At 42.9% G+C, this 17,610-nt stretch overlaps 1 protein-coding gene across 1 annotated transcript in view; it reads right to left on the bottom strand.

The window, feature by feature from the left end:
- WT1 (WT1 transcription factor) overlaps positions 1-17,610 on the bottom strand; it is a 51,515-nt gene that overhangs the window by 23,754 nt on the left and 10,151 nt on the right. Inside the window, 3 exon segments of the mRNA XM_033928430.1 lie at positions 16,211-16,249; positions 16,251-16,288; positions 16,291-16,313. Coding sequence (XP_033784321.1) covers positions 16,211-16,249; positions 16,251-16,288; positions 16,291-16,313 — 100 coding nt within the window.

Raw genomic sequence — 17,610 nt, 5'->3', positions numbered from 1 at the left:
CCATCATAGGTTTATATTGGGGCAAGGTAAAGGGACTGACTCAGACTTTATGCTAAGACTGGATTGTTCAAATTAATCGTTATTCCCTTATATAGTGAGTTACAGTAGTCCAGTTTTGAAATTACCAATGAGTGTAAATTAAAAACAGAACAGTTTCATTATGAGATGTTTCTATTTTCTAATTTTATTTAATTCCAGAGAAATTTCTGCAAATTCTTCCTTCTACATGTCACAGTACTCTATAAATAGTAAGAGTGAATATTTGTTAACCACCATGTCTAAAGTGTGAACACAAACAAGAGAAAATTCTCCTCTTGTACCCACACAGCACAAACCCTACTTGGGATCTAGCTAGGTACTTCGGACCTGAGTTGGCCACTATTGGAAACAGGATACTGGGCTTGATAGACCTTCTGTCTGTTCCAATATGGCAGCTCTTATGATCTTATGTGAGGCAAGTGTAGGACAATCGAGCCTTTGTGCCATAACTGCTGAGGCTGGCTCTTAGGCATTGGTGGAATGAGGCCTTATGACATCACAATCTCAGCTCTGGAATGTCGCTACTCTTTGGGTTTCTACCAGGTACTTGGAATCTGGGTTGGCCACTGATGGAAACAGGATACTGGGCTTGATGGACCTTTGCTCTGACCTAGTATGAAAAATGCATAAGGATGCATTCACTGAATGAGTGGATGAGCTGGGGTGAAGTGGAGAATGGGTGCTAGAGATACTGGACTTGATGGATGCTTGGTCTCACCTAGTACAGCAATGCTGGTGTACTTAGAGTATGTAATATTCCAGCAACCTCCAGTTATGACCTCCAATTCTATGCAACCAAAGGCATCAGTTCTAGCATGACTAGCAGGCACTGTGCAAAGTTATTTAGTAGCACATTTAAAACAAACAGGATAAAGACTTGGTAGACCTAGGGAAAGCCTGGGCTTATCCCGGAGGTTAATAGCATAGACTCTTGGAACTGTTAGAAACAGGATACTGGTCTAGATGGACTTTGGTCTAACCTAGTATGTCACTTCTTATGTTCTGATGTTCCTAAGGAAGCAGAGAAAGAGTATGATGGAAGCTGAAAACCATACTGTCTATCTAACACCTACCTCACTTCACTGTAGGCATTTGTAATCCACTTTATCTCCAACTAGAGTTCAGAGGAGGGTAACATATTAAAAAGACCTAATTGCAGTCAGTCAAGAAACTAAAATAACAACCAATGCCATTACAAATTAAAATGTGTACCATTTATAGATTATTATCAGATAAGAAGTATTTCTTTAACAAGTAAGAGTTTAACGACTTCTAAAAAAAAGAATAGGTAAGCACATTCTAAATCTTTGCAGTTTGATAAATCAGACATTCATGGTGCAATTTCCGCCTCAAAACTTCTCCCCTGAACAGCCTCTGACCTTGTTCAAGGCTTCCTTGAAATCATAAGTGGACCATCATTCTTGTCCACTTCCCTTCCACAGATGATTCAGAAACACACGCACAGCTGATGGATTAGAGTGTCACCTACCTGGATACTATACCTTTGAGAAGACACAGCTTCATGGGCCTTCCTTGGAGGTCCTCCTGCTTTTCCCTTTCTTGAGATCCTCTCACTCTCCTTCTCAGTTGCAAATGCAGAGGGGTGAGGGGGGGTGGGTTGATGTCAGACAGTATTAAGTCCAATATTCAATGCTGGGCCATTTCCAATGATCGCCATTGAATATCTGGGGGGAGGGGCATTTAACTGCTAAAGCGTTAACTGGTTGCGCTGATATTCAGCAGCCAAAGATAGACAGATATTCATGCAATCCTATTTGACTGCTAAATTTATCTGGTTAGATACATATCCAGATATGTCGCATGATATAGCCAGTTAGCGAATAGCTGCTAACCAGGAGATAACTGTTTTTTTTCCCCGACGAATGTCCACGATTAGGCACTAAAACACAATTTAACTGGCTGGTTAAATAGTTTTCAACAGTCTTCAGACCCACAACCACCAGGGTTTCCAGGCTACCCACAATGAATGCACATGAAATAACTTCATATACACTGGGTCTCCAATAAATGCAAATTTATCTTATGCGTTTTTAGTTTGGAGATGCCTCACATTGACAACTGCCATCTGCCTCCAATCCATTCCACTTCAAAATGTAACGTCCAAGAAACTACTTGGCATCATATTTGACAATAAGCTATCCTACCACCAACAAATCAGTTCAATAGTACAAAAATGCTTTTACAGTTTACAAATGATCCAATCTCTTAGAACCAACCAAACTAAACACCTTAATACACTCATTGGTAATTTCAAAACTGGACTACTGTAACTCACTATATAAGGGAATAACTCAATAAGAACTAAGATGTTTACAATAATACAGAATAAGCAATCAAATTGATAACAAAAGCTAAAAAATATGACCATGTGGCACCTTTTGATCAAAGCACATTGGCTACCCACTTCTCTCAGGATAACATAAAATTCTACTATTAACATTTACAATACAATTCCACCATACCCCCGAATTTCTAGATAAAGTTCTCATTCCATGTGCCCCCTCTCGTTCTCTCTGATCAACCAATCAAAATCTCCTTTCTATCCCTTCGATGCACCAAATTATATATGACTTTACCCGTTCTTCTATCTTTTCGGTAGCCACCCCAGAACTATGGAATTCAATGCCAAGCCATTTAAGGGAAGAATCCTCAGCTAATTGTTTCAAATCCAACTTCGCAAATTGGACCGGCACAACCAGGAACCCCTCTCCTCATCTCCCTTTCCTATACACTATTGCATTTCGCCCCGGTAACCTCATGTTTCACCTTATAAATATGATGTAGCACTGTCATCGTTTATGGTCTTTGAATTTAAATGAATATCCCCTTTTTATAAAATTTTAAAAACTTATAAGTGGGATAGTAAATTTTAATAAAACTTGAAGTGTCAATAGGACAACATTTCAATTTCTGTCACAAACCTATATGCGTGTGCAGTGTCTCCTGAAAAATTACCTGTTTTCCCTTTTTCTGCAGAACGCTACAGGAGGACCTGACTTCCTGATAGTATATCTTTCCTTCAGCAGTTGTACTGGGGTTCGTTCACTAACAAACTGAAAACAACGGGTCTAATATGTGTTTGAACAGATGAGTTAAATCTGCCTTATCTCAACTCTCATCCCTCCTTAACTGTCCAAATCCATCTGCTCAGTGCACTGTCCAGCAATGTGCCGCCACTAACTCTACTCCAAGAAGTGAGATAAATTATCTCATGAAAACAAAGAGTAATGAGGGGCTTCAAAAAAGCCTCCAATAGCTCCTGCTGCACACATTACTAACATCCATAGTCTTTCTAAAAGCTCTGCTGTCAATAAGTTACACTCTCTCCTCTCACAATGATTTCACTGGGGATTTAATGTTTGAAAAGAGGTACAAGACAAGTGCACTAATAAGAAAAATCAACTCCATGGTACATTTGCATACTGTGGGATCATTAGCATGGAATGTTGCTAGGATTTGGGTTTCTTCCAGGTACTTGTGACCCGGATTGGCCACTGATGGAAACAGGAGACTGAGCTATAAGGGCCATTGGTCTGACCCAGTAGGCTCAATTGTGCTTGCTTTGTGATGTTTGTTTTGAATTGTAGTGTTGTCTGTTGTGCGATGTTAATAGAACACAGGATGGATTCATTCAATTGATATTAATATTTTCTCAGTGATAGTTCTTTAACCCTAGATGATTAACTCTCACTATTCAGATCATTGTTTCACTCAACTTTGAATAAAGCTTCTCCTTCGTAAGCACCTGCCATTATTTCAAATTAATTCATTTATTAACATTTATAAACTGCCAGTTTGATTGAAATCCTTCAGACCTGCACAGTAGAGAATGACACAGTGACAAAATTCATCAACATTCCCGTCCCTGCGGATAACTGCGGGAAACCATCCCGTGTCCTTCTCTAGTGTCCATCTCAACCTCAGTCCTTCTACACCAGCAATCTTCAATGCAAGGCTTGAGGGTCAGTGGCTGGAAACCATCCTGTGTCATTCTCTAGTGTCCATCTCAACCTCAGTCCTTCTACACCAGCATTCTTCAATGCAAGGCTTGAGGGTCAGTGGCTGGAAACCATCCTGTGTCATTCTCTAGTGTCCATCTCAACCTCAGTCCTTCTACACCAGCATTCTTCAATGCAAGGCTTGAGGGTCAGTGGCTGGAAACCATCCCATGTCATTCTTTAGTGTCCGTCTCAACCTCAGTCCTTCTACACCAGCATTCTTCAATGCAAGGCTTGAGGGTCAGTGGCTGGAAACCATCCCGTGTCATTCTTTAGTGTCCGTCTCAACCTCAGTCCTTCTACACCAGCATTCTTCAATGCAAGGCTCGAGGGTCAGTGGCTGGAAACCATCCCGTGTCATTCTTTAGTGTCCATCTCAACCTCAGTCCTTCTACACCAGCATTCTTCAATGCAAGGCTTGAGGGTCAGTGGCTGGAAACCATCCCGTGTCATTCTTTAGTGTCCATCTCAACCTCAGTCCTTCTATACCAGCATTCTTCAATGCAAGGCTTGAGGGTCAGTGGCTGGAAACCATCCCATGTCATTCTTTATCCATCTCAACCTCAGTCCTTCTACACCAGCGTTGTTCAATGCAAGGCTTGAGGGTCAGTGGCTGGAAACCATCCCGTGTCATTCTTTAGTGTCCATCTCAACCTCAGTCCTTCTACACCAGCATTCTTCAATGCAAGGCTCGAGGGTCAGTGGCTGGAAACCATCCCGTGTCCTTCTTTAGTGTCCATCTCAACCTCAGTCCTTCTACACCAGCGTTGTTCAATGCAAGGCTTGAGGGTCAGTGGCTGGAAACCATCCCGTGTCCTTCTTTAGTGTCCATCTCAACCTCAGTCCTTCTACACCAGCATTCTTCAATGCAAGGCTTGAGGGTCAGTGGCTGGAAACCATCCCGTGTCATTCTTTAGTGTCCGTCTCAATCTCAGTCCTTCTACACCAGCATTCTTCAATGCAAGGCTTGAATGTCATTGGCTGGGCCCATTCATACTCTGATTCTTCCCTCGCTCCTTAAAGCCTCCAATAGCTCCTTAAAGAATGACATGGAGATAGTTTCTCATGGTTATCTGCAGGGATGGGAACGGTGATTAATTTTGTCACCTTGTCATTTTCTACTGCACAGTCTTCTCTCTTGAGCAGCTGCTATTGTGTAAATGCCACTGGCTGATGTTTGAAATCCTGGCCTTTTGTTATTAGGGCTGAGCTGTGGAATTTGCTGCCACTAGGCTTGAGAGTGGAACCGCCTGGCTTTGCAGTATTTTCAGGTTGTCATCGTACGGATTGTTACATTATGGTGGCTATTTTAGAAGCCTTATTTGTGATTTTGACCTGTATAAACTGGTGTCTAGACATTTAAAGGACAGTTCTGTAACCAGGTAGCCGCGTTTACATGCCATGTGGATGCATAAATGTCAGAACATCATCACATTTTCAGGGAAACGTACACTTGCACAATGTCCACTATTGCCTATCAGGTTATCTAAGCAGTTTTCAATCAGGTACTTCAAGCATTTTTACGATCTATCTAATGTACCTGTGACAGTGGGGGATTAAGTGACTTGTCCAGGGTCAAAGGGAGCAGTAGAAGGTTTGAACCCACAACCGCAGGGTGCTGCCGCTGTAGCTCTAACAACTGTGCCACACACTCTGACGATACAATGTCAGAAGTCAACCAAGTAGAGAACAATGAAGCCATTGTGACATCACTGATGAGGTTGGCTCTTATTGGTGGAATGAGGCATTATGACATCAGGGGAAAGAGATTGGGACTTGGATACAGGGTTCCGTTTCAGGACTCATTTGACACGCAGCTCCTGATTGGTGAGGCCCAATTTAGTACAGGAAGAGGCGGTTGGAGCATACCATGAGTGATTTCCTTCACTCGCTGGCGCTCCGGCTGCCCTCTCCTGCCTCCCCTTCGCGGTAGGAAAATACCGCAAATGACCGGGGGAGCACTGTACAGCCTTTTTGTAGTTTTACTACCACACTCAGGTACTTCAAGCATTTTCCCTATCTGTCTTGGTGGGCAGTGGAGGATTAAATGACTTGCCCAGGGTCACAAGGAACAACGCATGATTTGAACCCACAACCTCAGGGTGCTGAGGCTGTAGCTCTAAGCACTAGGCCACTCCTGAGATCAATTTTGGGATTTTCAGCTGCTCCTGGAAATGTACTGAAGGGATTAAAGGAGGGGGGGGTCCCTTAATCGCTAAGTGTTTTCTGTCTTTCCTTCTATCCCCACCCCAGCCCTCCATGAAAGAAATACTGAAAGTGATATCAGGTGCTGTGACAGCTTGAAGAAAGTGATTTCATCTATCAGGAGAGGTTCCTCCCAGGTAAATCACACGTTATGGGCCAGTCACTACACTCAGCAGCAGCCCACCAGGCCAGGCCACTGAATGTCAGCACTAATCAGCCATTTTTGAAGTGGGCAGGGCAGAGTCGGGGAGAAACTGGCAGCTATGCAGGTGCCACATGACCACATGGAACTACATAAAGAGCAGCTTAGCTATGTGGGTGTCAGCACTGATTATTACCCAGGCGGTGGCTGAAGAGGTTGATGCCCTCTCTTACCTCCTTCCCACCCCAACATGGTCTGATCCCTCTCTTGCCCCCCCCCCTCCCAATCAGCCTCCCTTTTGAATCCACCATTGATATCAGACCTCTGTCTAGAACCCCCCCCCCCCATACTCACCCAACTGTAGTCCTCCCCAAAGTTATCATCCCTGGTGGTTTAGTAAGATAGCATGGATAGGAGCAATACCTGCTCACTCATGCTCTAGAAGCTCCATCTAGAAATGGCTGTCATGACCTCTAGTGGTAGTCTCATGGAACTACCAGCAGAGGCCAGATGTCCATAGCTGACCACTGCTGGCTGAATATTGACCTGGAATTTTTCTAAAATGGCAAATACATTTATTTAATTTTCTATCCTGTTCTCCCAGGGGAGCTCTGAACAGTTTACATTCAGGTACTCAAGCATTTTCCCTGTCTGTCCTGGTGGGCTCACAATCTATCTAATGTACCTGGGTCAATGGGGGGATTAAGTGACTTGCCAAGGGTCATAAGGAGCAGTGTGGGTTTGAGCTCACAACCTTAGGGTGCACCACACACTCCTCTTTATATAGATGAGTATGTTAATATTTATCTGCCTGGATATTACCTCTTAGTGGTGGTACAGCAAATCCTAAAAAACCTGAGAGAGGGCACCAACTTCAGCTTTTGTAAAGCACTCCTCCCTGAAGCACCCCAAGATGCTTTGCAGTTTCACTTAGCAGGAAGTAAAGACGAAAGGGAGTAAAGCAAATTGGATGAAAATGAAAGGAAATCAACACTGAGCAAAAGGAACTGAGAAGGAATGCAGTAGTAGATCAGGGACCGTTTGTTTGGCTTGGAGTCTAGCGCTGCTGAGTTCCTGACCTCTGCACAGACTGAGCTGTAATCTCTCTTCAAACTCCCCCTCTTTTAAACTCACTCTGAGTCATAGTAAATGTGTTTATTACAGATCCCTGAGCAGTGCATATCTGGTTGTCGCTTTATCCTTGTTTCTGAGGTGCAGTGGGTTGTCAGCATTGTGACCAAATCGGCAATATTCTGACAATAAAAAAAAATCTGATGTGAAAACTGCTTAGATTGTAGAGATGCTACTGTATCTATTGTAAGAGTCAAAATATTGATCAACTATGAAGCACAATGGGCCCGATTTTCAGACTATGGGAGGCAGCCTGGCTACCTCTTGCAGTTAGGGTTACCATATGGCTCCAGAAAAAGAACAGATTGAGACATCTCGAGGGGGTTCACTGAAAGCAGTAGAAGTTGAACCTGGATCCTTCTTTTTCTGGAGCCATATGGTAACCCTACTCACAGTCAGCAGTGAACTTGGAAATTCGATGCTGGGACTGTATTGGCGACCGACATTGCATTTCCGTCTATGTTAATCCACGTTTGACATAGCCAGCCAAGCCTAAATTCATCATCCGATCGACTAAGTCATAGTGGCCAAAGACAGACCTCCTGTTTAGGTGGATCTCTCTTACCACTCAGCTTTGCAGGTCAGCCAATGGATATCTCCAGTGGCGTAGCGAGGTTGGAAAACGCCCTCCTCCCCATTTCTTCCCTCTTCCCTTACCCCTTCCCTCTAGTTGGAGTTGTTGCTCGCTGCGGTCAACAACGTGCTCCTCAGGACCCCGTTGACTCTCCTTCTGACAGCACCCGGAAATGATGTCAGCAGGAGAGCCAACGGGATCGCAAAGAGCATGTTGTTGACCGCCACAAATTTCTTCAACTAGAGGTATGGAGGAAGGGAAGGGGGCTCACGCATAGAGGGGAGTAGAGAGGAGGAGGGGTGTCAGCACCCCCCCTTATTACACCACTGGATAGCTCCCGTTGATACTGGCAGTTAGCCAGCTTAGCACTGTTTAGGTGGCCCAGACGGCTAAAGAGCACGGAATATCAGGCAGGATATCTATCTATGCAAATGCTGGTTCTTGCCTCATATGAGGATAAGGACACGCAATTAATGGGAACTTGTAACACCAATGACACTGGGCTTGCCTCCCTGTCTGATTTCCCTACAGGTTTCCTGATATGAGTATTAATGAGTGTCCTGGTTGAGGTGAGGACCCAAGCTGGAAATTGAACCCAGCTTAGGGTTACCAGAGGTCTGGATTTCCCCGGCCATGTCCCTGGCGCTTTGTCCAGGTTGTGAAAAGCCTCCTCAAATCGGGCAGGAAGTCCGCGCATGCGCAGACTTCCTCCTTGCCTGACAAGCAGGCAGGGGGGACTGTGGTTGAGCCATCAAAGCAGTTCTGCTCAGGTATCACAGAAGGGGAGAATTAATTTCACCCTTCCCCCAACTTTCTACATTCTTGCCTTTACTGGGGATCAAGGCAGGCTATCACCAGTGTAGGAACCTCAGGAGTCTGGCTTTTTTGAGAGCCACTAGGTTTTGAACTTAGGTGCCTGACCACCAATCTGCTCAGCTGAACCAGCATAAATTAGAAGCTTTGAAAAGCATTTTGGGAGAACAGGTTATAGAATAAAATTCCTGAAATGAAAAAGTTTCTCCGGTGTATGGAAAGAGCTTGGATGGCAGCTCTCTTTCCTTTGCCGGGGGGGGAGGTTTGATGTAGTGACTGATTAAATCACCCCTATCTCCTAAAATCAGCTTATTATCTTGGTCAAGTCTCAGTACTTGGGGAATGGAGGCGTGGCCTAATTACCTATAAGTGCAGTGAGCTGAACCTGGGGGGCTGCACTCTCATTGCCCCAGGTACAAAACCTAGGGGGTCTTTTACTAAGCTATGCTAAGAATGCATTTTTCTCTTTCTTGTTTTAATGGCCATGTGATAATGTTACCGTGAGCATGTCCACTTCCACTGCCCATTTTGTTCATGCACTAATTGAGAACACCCACTCTCTAAGCCCCAGACATTTTTAGCGCATGGTTGATATATGCAATTTGCCACGTACCAAAGTTTGCCTGAGCACATCCTGTGGAGCACCATTTTAAGCTGCATTAGGCTTAGAAAAGAGACCCTTAGATTGTGAGCCCACTAGGGACAGAGAAACACCTGCTTATAATAAATGAGGATGTGAAAATCCAGGAGCCTTTTCCTTTACTTTGTTCAGTGGCATAGTAAGTAGTGAGCGCCCACCCCTCCCTGCCTTCATTCCCCACCTCCCCTGCCACACGCATGCCCTCCCCTTTCCCCGTACCTTTTCAACTTCTCTGGCATAAGCAGCATGCCCGTGTACAGTATCGGCTTGCCCTTTGACGTCACTTCCTAGGCACGGGTCCCGAGGTGATGTCAGAGAGAGCACTGACGCCGATATGGGCAGCAACCCTCGTGCAGGGTATAGCAAGGGGCATGCATGCGTGGCAAGGAGAGCAGGAAGAAGTGCCATATCCTTGGACCACACAACCCCTTGCTATGCCACTGACTTTGTTTACCTCCAGTTCCAATTTAAATCACATTAGGGTTGGTTCTTCTTACAGATTTCCTGGATTCTGTTATTACTAAATATACGAGTTGCCTTTATTTCCTGACCATCGCCAAGCGCAGATCTTAGCCATGAGATGGTGAGAGATACACAGAGAAAATGAGCTCCAAGCATCCTTAGATAAAGATAGGTTAACTATTTCTTCTGTAATCAGGACATGAGGGCCTCTGGGAACCCTCTTTTTGAGGGACCTGGACAAGACCTGCCTTCAGAAAACACTGTAGCTGATTGGATGACACAAGGTTTATTTAGATGGAATGGCTTAGCTAGCACGATTTGAGCTGATAATTGACAGCATTGCAATTTACAATAAATTAGAAAACCAGGAGGATACTAATACGATAGGTGGGGAATTCAGTGAACAACAAAAAAATCCAAGAAACAACTGAGTAAGATAAATGGAAACATGAAAGCATAGAACAGGATGATGCCGCTGACATCCAAGCAAACCCTGGTTCATGGCAAATGGAGGTAAGAATCAGGGAAGACTAACAAATTAGCCATGTCTTCACCCAAGTCTTAAATTTCTTGAAAGAACTCTCAATAGAAAAAGAGTTCCACAAAGAGGGAGCCAAAAAGCTGAACACCAAGCAGAGTTTGAGTGAGTCTCAATGTTGATGGCGAGTGAATGGCTAGCAGATTCATTTTTGAAGGTCTCAAAGAGCACAAAGAGCAAAAAGGAATGACTAAGCAATGGAGATAGATTGGTAAGCCTGATAGGCCAGTATCAAGATTTTAAACTTTGTATGATAGGTTCTTAGCTACTGCTGGGGTTACATAATTAGAGCGCTTAACATCAGAAAGGAGTTTACCAGCTATATTTGGCAACAATTGTAAATGCTTAAGGTCGGAGAGGGAAACCCTGGATCAGAGGGAGTTACAGTAATCAATGGAAGAATTTTTTATTCTCTAGAATGAAGTAGGCACCTAAGTAATCAAATTATTCTTAAAAGGAATGTTTAACGAGATGAAATATGGGAAACAAAGGACAAGAAACCACAAGGCAGAATCACTAATGAACGTACAACCCGCAGTCATAGGAGACATGAACCAGGGACGCCAATGAAAGTACAACCCGCAGTCATAACTTCCATGTCTTTGGGTGTAATGAGCACTCAAGAACCCCCAGTATTGAACAAACTGTTTCCCTCCGTACATGAAAGAGTAATTTATACAATTTAGCGCCAAGAAATCTTGTCTCCTGTGCTCACGAGGTTTTGGGTTTTACGAATAATATCCTGGAGCCACAGCAGTGATCTGTTTTTCCTAATTAGTTCCAAAATTATTTAGTAAAAACATTAACAGCAGTTTTGTCTCTACAAAATATACTACATATATTTCCTAAAGAGGAAGGTGGTAAAAGTTTGGTATTGATTTGGTTCAACACTGGAGACCTTGAAGTGTCTTTATGTCTAGAATCCTACTCAGCACCTTTCTGGATGTGGCGTCATGTTTCCTGCTCAGTTTTCATAAAGGTTTCACCACAAATCATCTTTACATAGCTTTGGTGGGATGAACTCAAAGACAGGATGAAAATTTTTCCTTCTCCACCTAATCTATCTTCCAAGGGTTTTTCCTTCCTTCATTACCTTGTTACTTCTTCCCCTTGACGTCACCTCGGCTTAGGAGCACCATGAGCTGGGGAAGTTATACAAGAATTTGTTTATCTCGTTCCCTGTCATTAATTATAAAAATGATGTCATAAGTAGCCAGTTAGAGCTGCTGCAGCACTCACATGTTCCTTCTCATGTTACAATGTTGTGTGCTCACCAGTCACTAAGCAACTTTATCAAAGGAATATGGGACTGGCTCCAAGGTCGTAGAGAGTTGAAGAATCGCTTTGGATAACTTCTCCATTCCCTCTCCAATACACTACGAGTTTCTGTATGCAAAACATATCTCAAACAACACCAGCTCCCAATAATTGACTCTGCAGCACTGAAAGGACATTGTCGTAATATCACGTAACTTCTTCTGCTTGGAATCCATATTGTAAAGCCTTTCTCTGAATAATAGCAGCAGCTACCCAGAGAAATGCTGCTGGATGTCTGTACAGAACTATTTTCTACTATCCAGATAGCACCTCTAATTTCCTTTCAGACCTCCTCTATACTCTTCGGACAGTGCCTCTAAACCAGGGGTGCCCAACTCCGGCCTTCGAGGGCCATAATCCAGTCGGGTTTTCAGGATTTTCCCAGTGAAATTTTCAAAGGAAAATTAATACAGTATTGAAGATATCGCAGTAAATTATAAAGGACATTGTTGCAGCTTCAAAAATGAACTTTTAGTGAGGTGTTTGTGTATGTTTTTTTTATATTTATAATAATAATAATAATTTTATTCTTATATACCGCCAAAGCCGTAGTAGTTCGAGGCGGTTACAATAAAGAGGAGCTAGGACAATCAGTGAAGATAGGTACAAAGTAAAGTTATAAAGTACATGGAAGCAGGTGCAGGGATAGGACAGCTGACAATCAGCGAGAATATATGAATTATAAGTAGATAGGCAATAGTTATAATATTTATTCCAACTGTATAGCTCTTTCTATGTATGAGAGCTAGTGAATTGCTATTATAAATCCCGGTGTTATTTATATTGTGGTAAACCATATTCATTTGGGAAATCCTGAAACCCTGACCTGGGCACCCCTGCTCTAAACAGTGGCATAGCAAGGGGGAGGAGGCAGGGGTGCCAGACCAGAAAGTGAGAGCGGAGCTGAGGCTGGCGAGCTGGTGAGCAGGGAGGGTACATGGGAGGAAAGTGCAGGGGCGATGCTGGGTGCCGCTGCCTCTAAATATCCTTACAGATGGCCTCTGGGATACCTAAATCATGGCAAATTCTTTATAGAATTAATCCCCTTTATGTCCACAACAGTGCGTGACCTCGATTAATTCAGTTTCCACAATTTAATTTATACTGTAAATTTTATTGCAAACTACTTAGGCCTCACCAAAGGTAAGCGGCGTATTAAGTTTTAAATAAACATAAAAATATTCTTCTGTTCTCTGGATTTTGTGGGGATACCTTTAGGCTAGGTGGACATTCTTTTTATGACATAAGAAGCTGTCTTGATTTTGTCCACATGCAAAACTGATGGTGGACAAAGCCATGGGTCAGGATACAAAGGGAACTTAAAGAGGATGTGTTTAATAGGTCCTTGAAGACCAGAGAAGTGCTTCAGGATTGGTGAAAGGCTGATATGACCCCTCTTCATAAAGGCGATAACAGAGAAGAGATGGGAAACTCTTGAACAGAGAGTCTTAGCTCTGAGATGGAAAAGGATACGGAGATGCTGCTGAACATTTTACTATCCAATGAGCTACAAAATCGAAGGCATTTTGGTTTTACCGAAGGCAAATCATTTCAAACAATTTTGATTGATTTCTTTAACTGGGTGACAAAGAACTGGATCGAGGGAATGTGTTGCATTGGATTGGGAGCATGGAATGTTGCTACTCTTTGGGGATCTAGAATCTTTTGTTACTCTTTGGAATTCTAGAATCTTTTCTTACTCTTTGGGGTTCTAGAATCTTTTGCTACTCTTTGGGGTTCTAGAATCTTTTGTTACTCTTTGGAATTCTAGAATCTTTTCTTACTCTTTGGGGTTCTAGAATCTTTTGCTACTCTTTGGGGTTCTAGAATATTTTGTTACTCTTTGAGGATTCTGTATGGAATGTTGCTACTCTTTGGGTTTTGGCCAGGTACTAGGGACCTTGGATTGGCCACAGTGAGAACGGGCTACTGGGCTTGATGGACCTGACCCAGGAAGGCTATTCATTATGTTCTTACTTAGATTTCAACAAGCTTTGATACTATTCCTCATAGTAACATAGAAACATGACGGCAGATAAAGGCCAAATAGCCCGTCTAGTCTGCCCATCCGCAGTAAACCATTATTTCTTTCTCTCTCTGAGAGATCCCATGTGTTTCATGAATAAACTGAGTGGCCTGAGGATAGGACTCAAGGTGATAAAGTGGATCAGAAACTGACTGAAGGACAGCAGAGGGTGGTGACAAATGAAATTCGCTCTAAAAAAAAAGAAAAGTGGGTAGTGGAATACCTTAGGGCTCTGACCCTCTGGATGATTCTGTATTTATGAGCTGTATTAATAAATGGTTAGGAAGACAATAATCCCTTTTTTTGGATGACCAGATTCACATCAAAATGGACACCCCAGAGGGAATTGAATGCAGGAGAAGCCATCGACGAAAATTAGTAGTTAAGCTTTAAAGTGAGGAAACATAAGGTGATGCATTTAGGGTAGAGAAATCCAAAAGATCAGTATGCGATAGGAGAAGAGGGTAGAAAAGTGAGAAGACAATGTGTCAAGGAAGTGACCACGAAAAGGGCAAAAGTGGGAGTGACCCAGGGACCTTCCAACTAGAGAATGACCTGCGGACAAATTTGTCTCCGTCCCCGTAGAAAACTCAATTTTCCTTGTCCTGTCCCTGTCCCTGTCCCATTCCTGTAAGCTCTGCCTTAATGGCACAAGCCTCAAGTGTTTGAGGCTTGTGCAGATGAGGACGGAGCTTGCAGGAATGGGGTGGGGATGGGATGGGAAAATGAGTTCCCGTGTCATTCCCTACTTCCAACAACAATAAGAAGAAGCCCAAAGAGGCACTATTAAAGAAACAAATGAATTGACAGGAGGTCTATGACATAGATCAGCAGATAGTTGGAACAAGCAATACATAAGCAAAATATTAGCATGTGCTAAATGCTAATCTTTTTATCTTTATACTCTACAATGCACTTTCATCTGTATTCACATGCTTACTTTGCGTTATTATGCATTGTTTGACATCAGCTTTTATCTCTATTTAGATGGTTTTAAGTCATTAATTTTAATTTTGCTGCATATCTTTTAATAGTGTCCCCTGAGGAAGGCGTTCCCATACGCCTTGTTGGGATTGTATTATTGGTTGAAAAGACCCCACCCTTGCCTTTTTTGCTTGACTGTCCTTTCTCGAAGGCGAGGTGTTTCTCTGTTTGTTTGCCTGAATAAACATAGAGGCCATCTTTGAGGTCTGCAGGGCACGAGGAAAGTGAACACCGATTTCAATTTTGGTCCGTTATCATCCTGATGCAGCAGAAGGCAAAGCGCTGGCCACCATTACTGGGACCAGGAGGATTAAGACACTTACAGATGAGTTGTTTGTTTGAAATAAGTCGTTATATTTTTTGGCCGCATGACTTGCACATTTTATTGGTGGCTGGAAGGGGTTTTTTTTTTAATGGCAATGAGGTAATCGCCCTTAAGTTCTTATATAATTAAGTGGCCAGTGACTAGATTCTGAGGCTTTTTCCTCCCAGCTTTCTAAGCATATTTGAAAAAGTTTTCCACATTGCAGGTTTTAATTCAGAGGAATAATAGTATTGTGATACATATAGAGGTGGCAAGAAGAGAGAATAAAAAGATAGGGTATTTCCACTCACAGTAAAACTTAAATGGCCTCCCCAAGAAGCAAAGGGTGGGGTAGACTGCACTGGGCATTAGTTTGCCTCCCTAAAAGCAAACAGGGGTCATCCTCATGAAGTTGCAGGTACAACCGTGACGTTAATGAGCTCAGTCATTGCATGAAGCAAGGAACGGAAAAATATGTGCATAAAACATAATTGTAAAATGCAGATGGTAATGCAAAGCTTTTTGTGTTAATGCCTCTGTGTTTAAACAGATTCCTCTTCCTGTGCTAATAGTTATAGAGGTAATTGGCATCTCATTAGCAGAGATTTCTTATTGCTTTAGTTCACTGCATTGACCCCAAAGTGTGAAAGATTTCACTTGTGTTTTGAAGTGTCCGTCTGTCCTTTTTACTTTATACAGTAGTCTTTTTGTTTGGTTGGGGGGGGGGGAGGGGAGGTGCGGTCTTAATGATTTTTACTTGAGACAAGGTCAGAAGCTCTGCAATTTCAGGGAGAAAAAAGTCATTTCCTTTCTGCTTTGCTGTGTAGCGCAAAGTCACTAACATTTCAGGTGGGAAAACCAAAGTGTTTCTGCAGAACATGAGGAGAAAGTATACAAATTGCAAATGTGTCAAGATGTGGATTGCAGATGGAGCAGGTTAACCGGTGACCAATTAATCCAGAGCTCTGGGTCTAAAGTGAAACAACTGGGCTTTTCCAGGGAAGCTGCAAAGATACCTGTTATATGGTGTCCTGAATAGCAGGCTTGGCTGCCCGTGCGCTATCTGTGGGGGTATGACAGCCATAAACTGGAGGAAGGGTACTGAATACTGTTGATCTCCTGCAAAGAGAAAGACATCGGATTCGAGTCTGCAACAAACCCCCATTACCCACCTATCTCTCTCCAATCAGATGATGGCTGAACTACAAAATACCCAGCACAAGACAGGAGAAAATCATTGATCCCAAGTTCTGAACATTGATAGGATCCTCCATCTAAGAGGCAATTTTTGAACTGAGGTCTAAAAGTGGTTGTCCAGAAAAACCTAAAGTTGGACAAATTCTGCAAATTGAAGTTTTTCCCAGGAATTTGATTGTGCTTGATCAGAAAACAATAGACAAAAAAGTTTTTCAAGCCTTTCCTGGGATCGCTGAAAGCCACTGATTACATAAAGCTCCATTTTTCTTAAAATTTGCTATTAGATTTGCTTAATAGAGCCGAGTTTTGTATTATAGCTATAACCTTTATGTTTTCACACTCAGCAATGATACATTGATAAAAAGACATTTTATGCATCAAATCTAGCAGTATTTTATGAAATGAGCCTTCAATATCTGCACTTGATTGGGGAAAATAACAGAAGTTTAACATACTTTGCTAATTGCTAATCACGTACCAATGACGTTCCAAACACTGAAGCATTCAATGTCTTCTTGAGATAGGATAAAGCCTTGGGGCTGTGCTGATGCCAAGGGCAAAGTGAGTTATGGTCTGGATGCACTCAAGATCATTGGTAATATCGACTGGATCGCTGTTGGCCAGCGATTGATGCGCTACTAAGTTTGCTCAGTCAGCGACTGACACATGCGCAGAGCCCTAACGGCAGTGACAGGGGAAGCAGCCTCCTGTCACTGCTGTTAGGGCTTCTTCGGTTTTTTGAATGGCACAGATGTTGTGCGTGTGTTACGCACGATCTGCCCTCCCCAATGACCCCCCCACGAACCAGCAGTGAAAATGGCAGGAGGGAGGCCTACTTCCTCCTGCCTGTCTGAATACCCCTGGGCCATGCTCCTCCTAGGTCTGGACCCCCCATGCTACTGGATTTTTTGCATAAAATGTCTTTTTATCAATGTATCATTGCCGAGTGTGAAAACATAAAAGTTAGCTAAAATACCAAGAAATTTACTCTGATAAGCTAAAATAATAGCAAATGTTAAGAAAGTGGGAGCTTTATGGCCTTTAAAATCCTGTAATAACTTATTTTCTGATCAAACACAATGAAGTTCATGGGAAAAACTTCAATTTGCAGAGTTTTTCCAACTTGATTTGATTTGATTTATAGCCCGTCCTCCTCAAGGAGCCCAGAACGGGTTATAAGGTAACATACATGACAACAATAAGACTTATAACAATTAAC

This window comes from Geotrypetes seraphini, chromosome 19 (genome assembly GCF_902459505.1).
Source record: "Geotrypetes seraphini chromosome 19, aGeoSer1.1, whole genome shotgun sequence".
Classification (NCBI taxonomy): Eukaryota; Metazoa; Chordata; class Amphibia; order Gymnophiona; family Dermophiidae; genus Geotrypetes; species Geotrypetes seraphini.
This window is presented reverse-complemented; position numbering and strand designations above follow the sequence as displayed.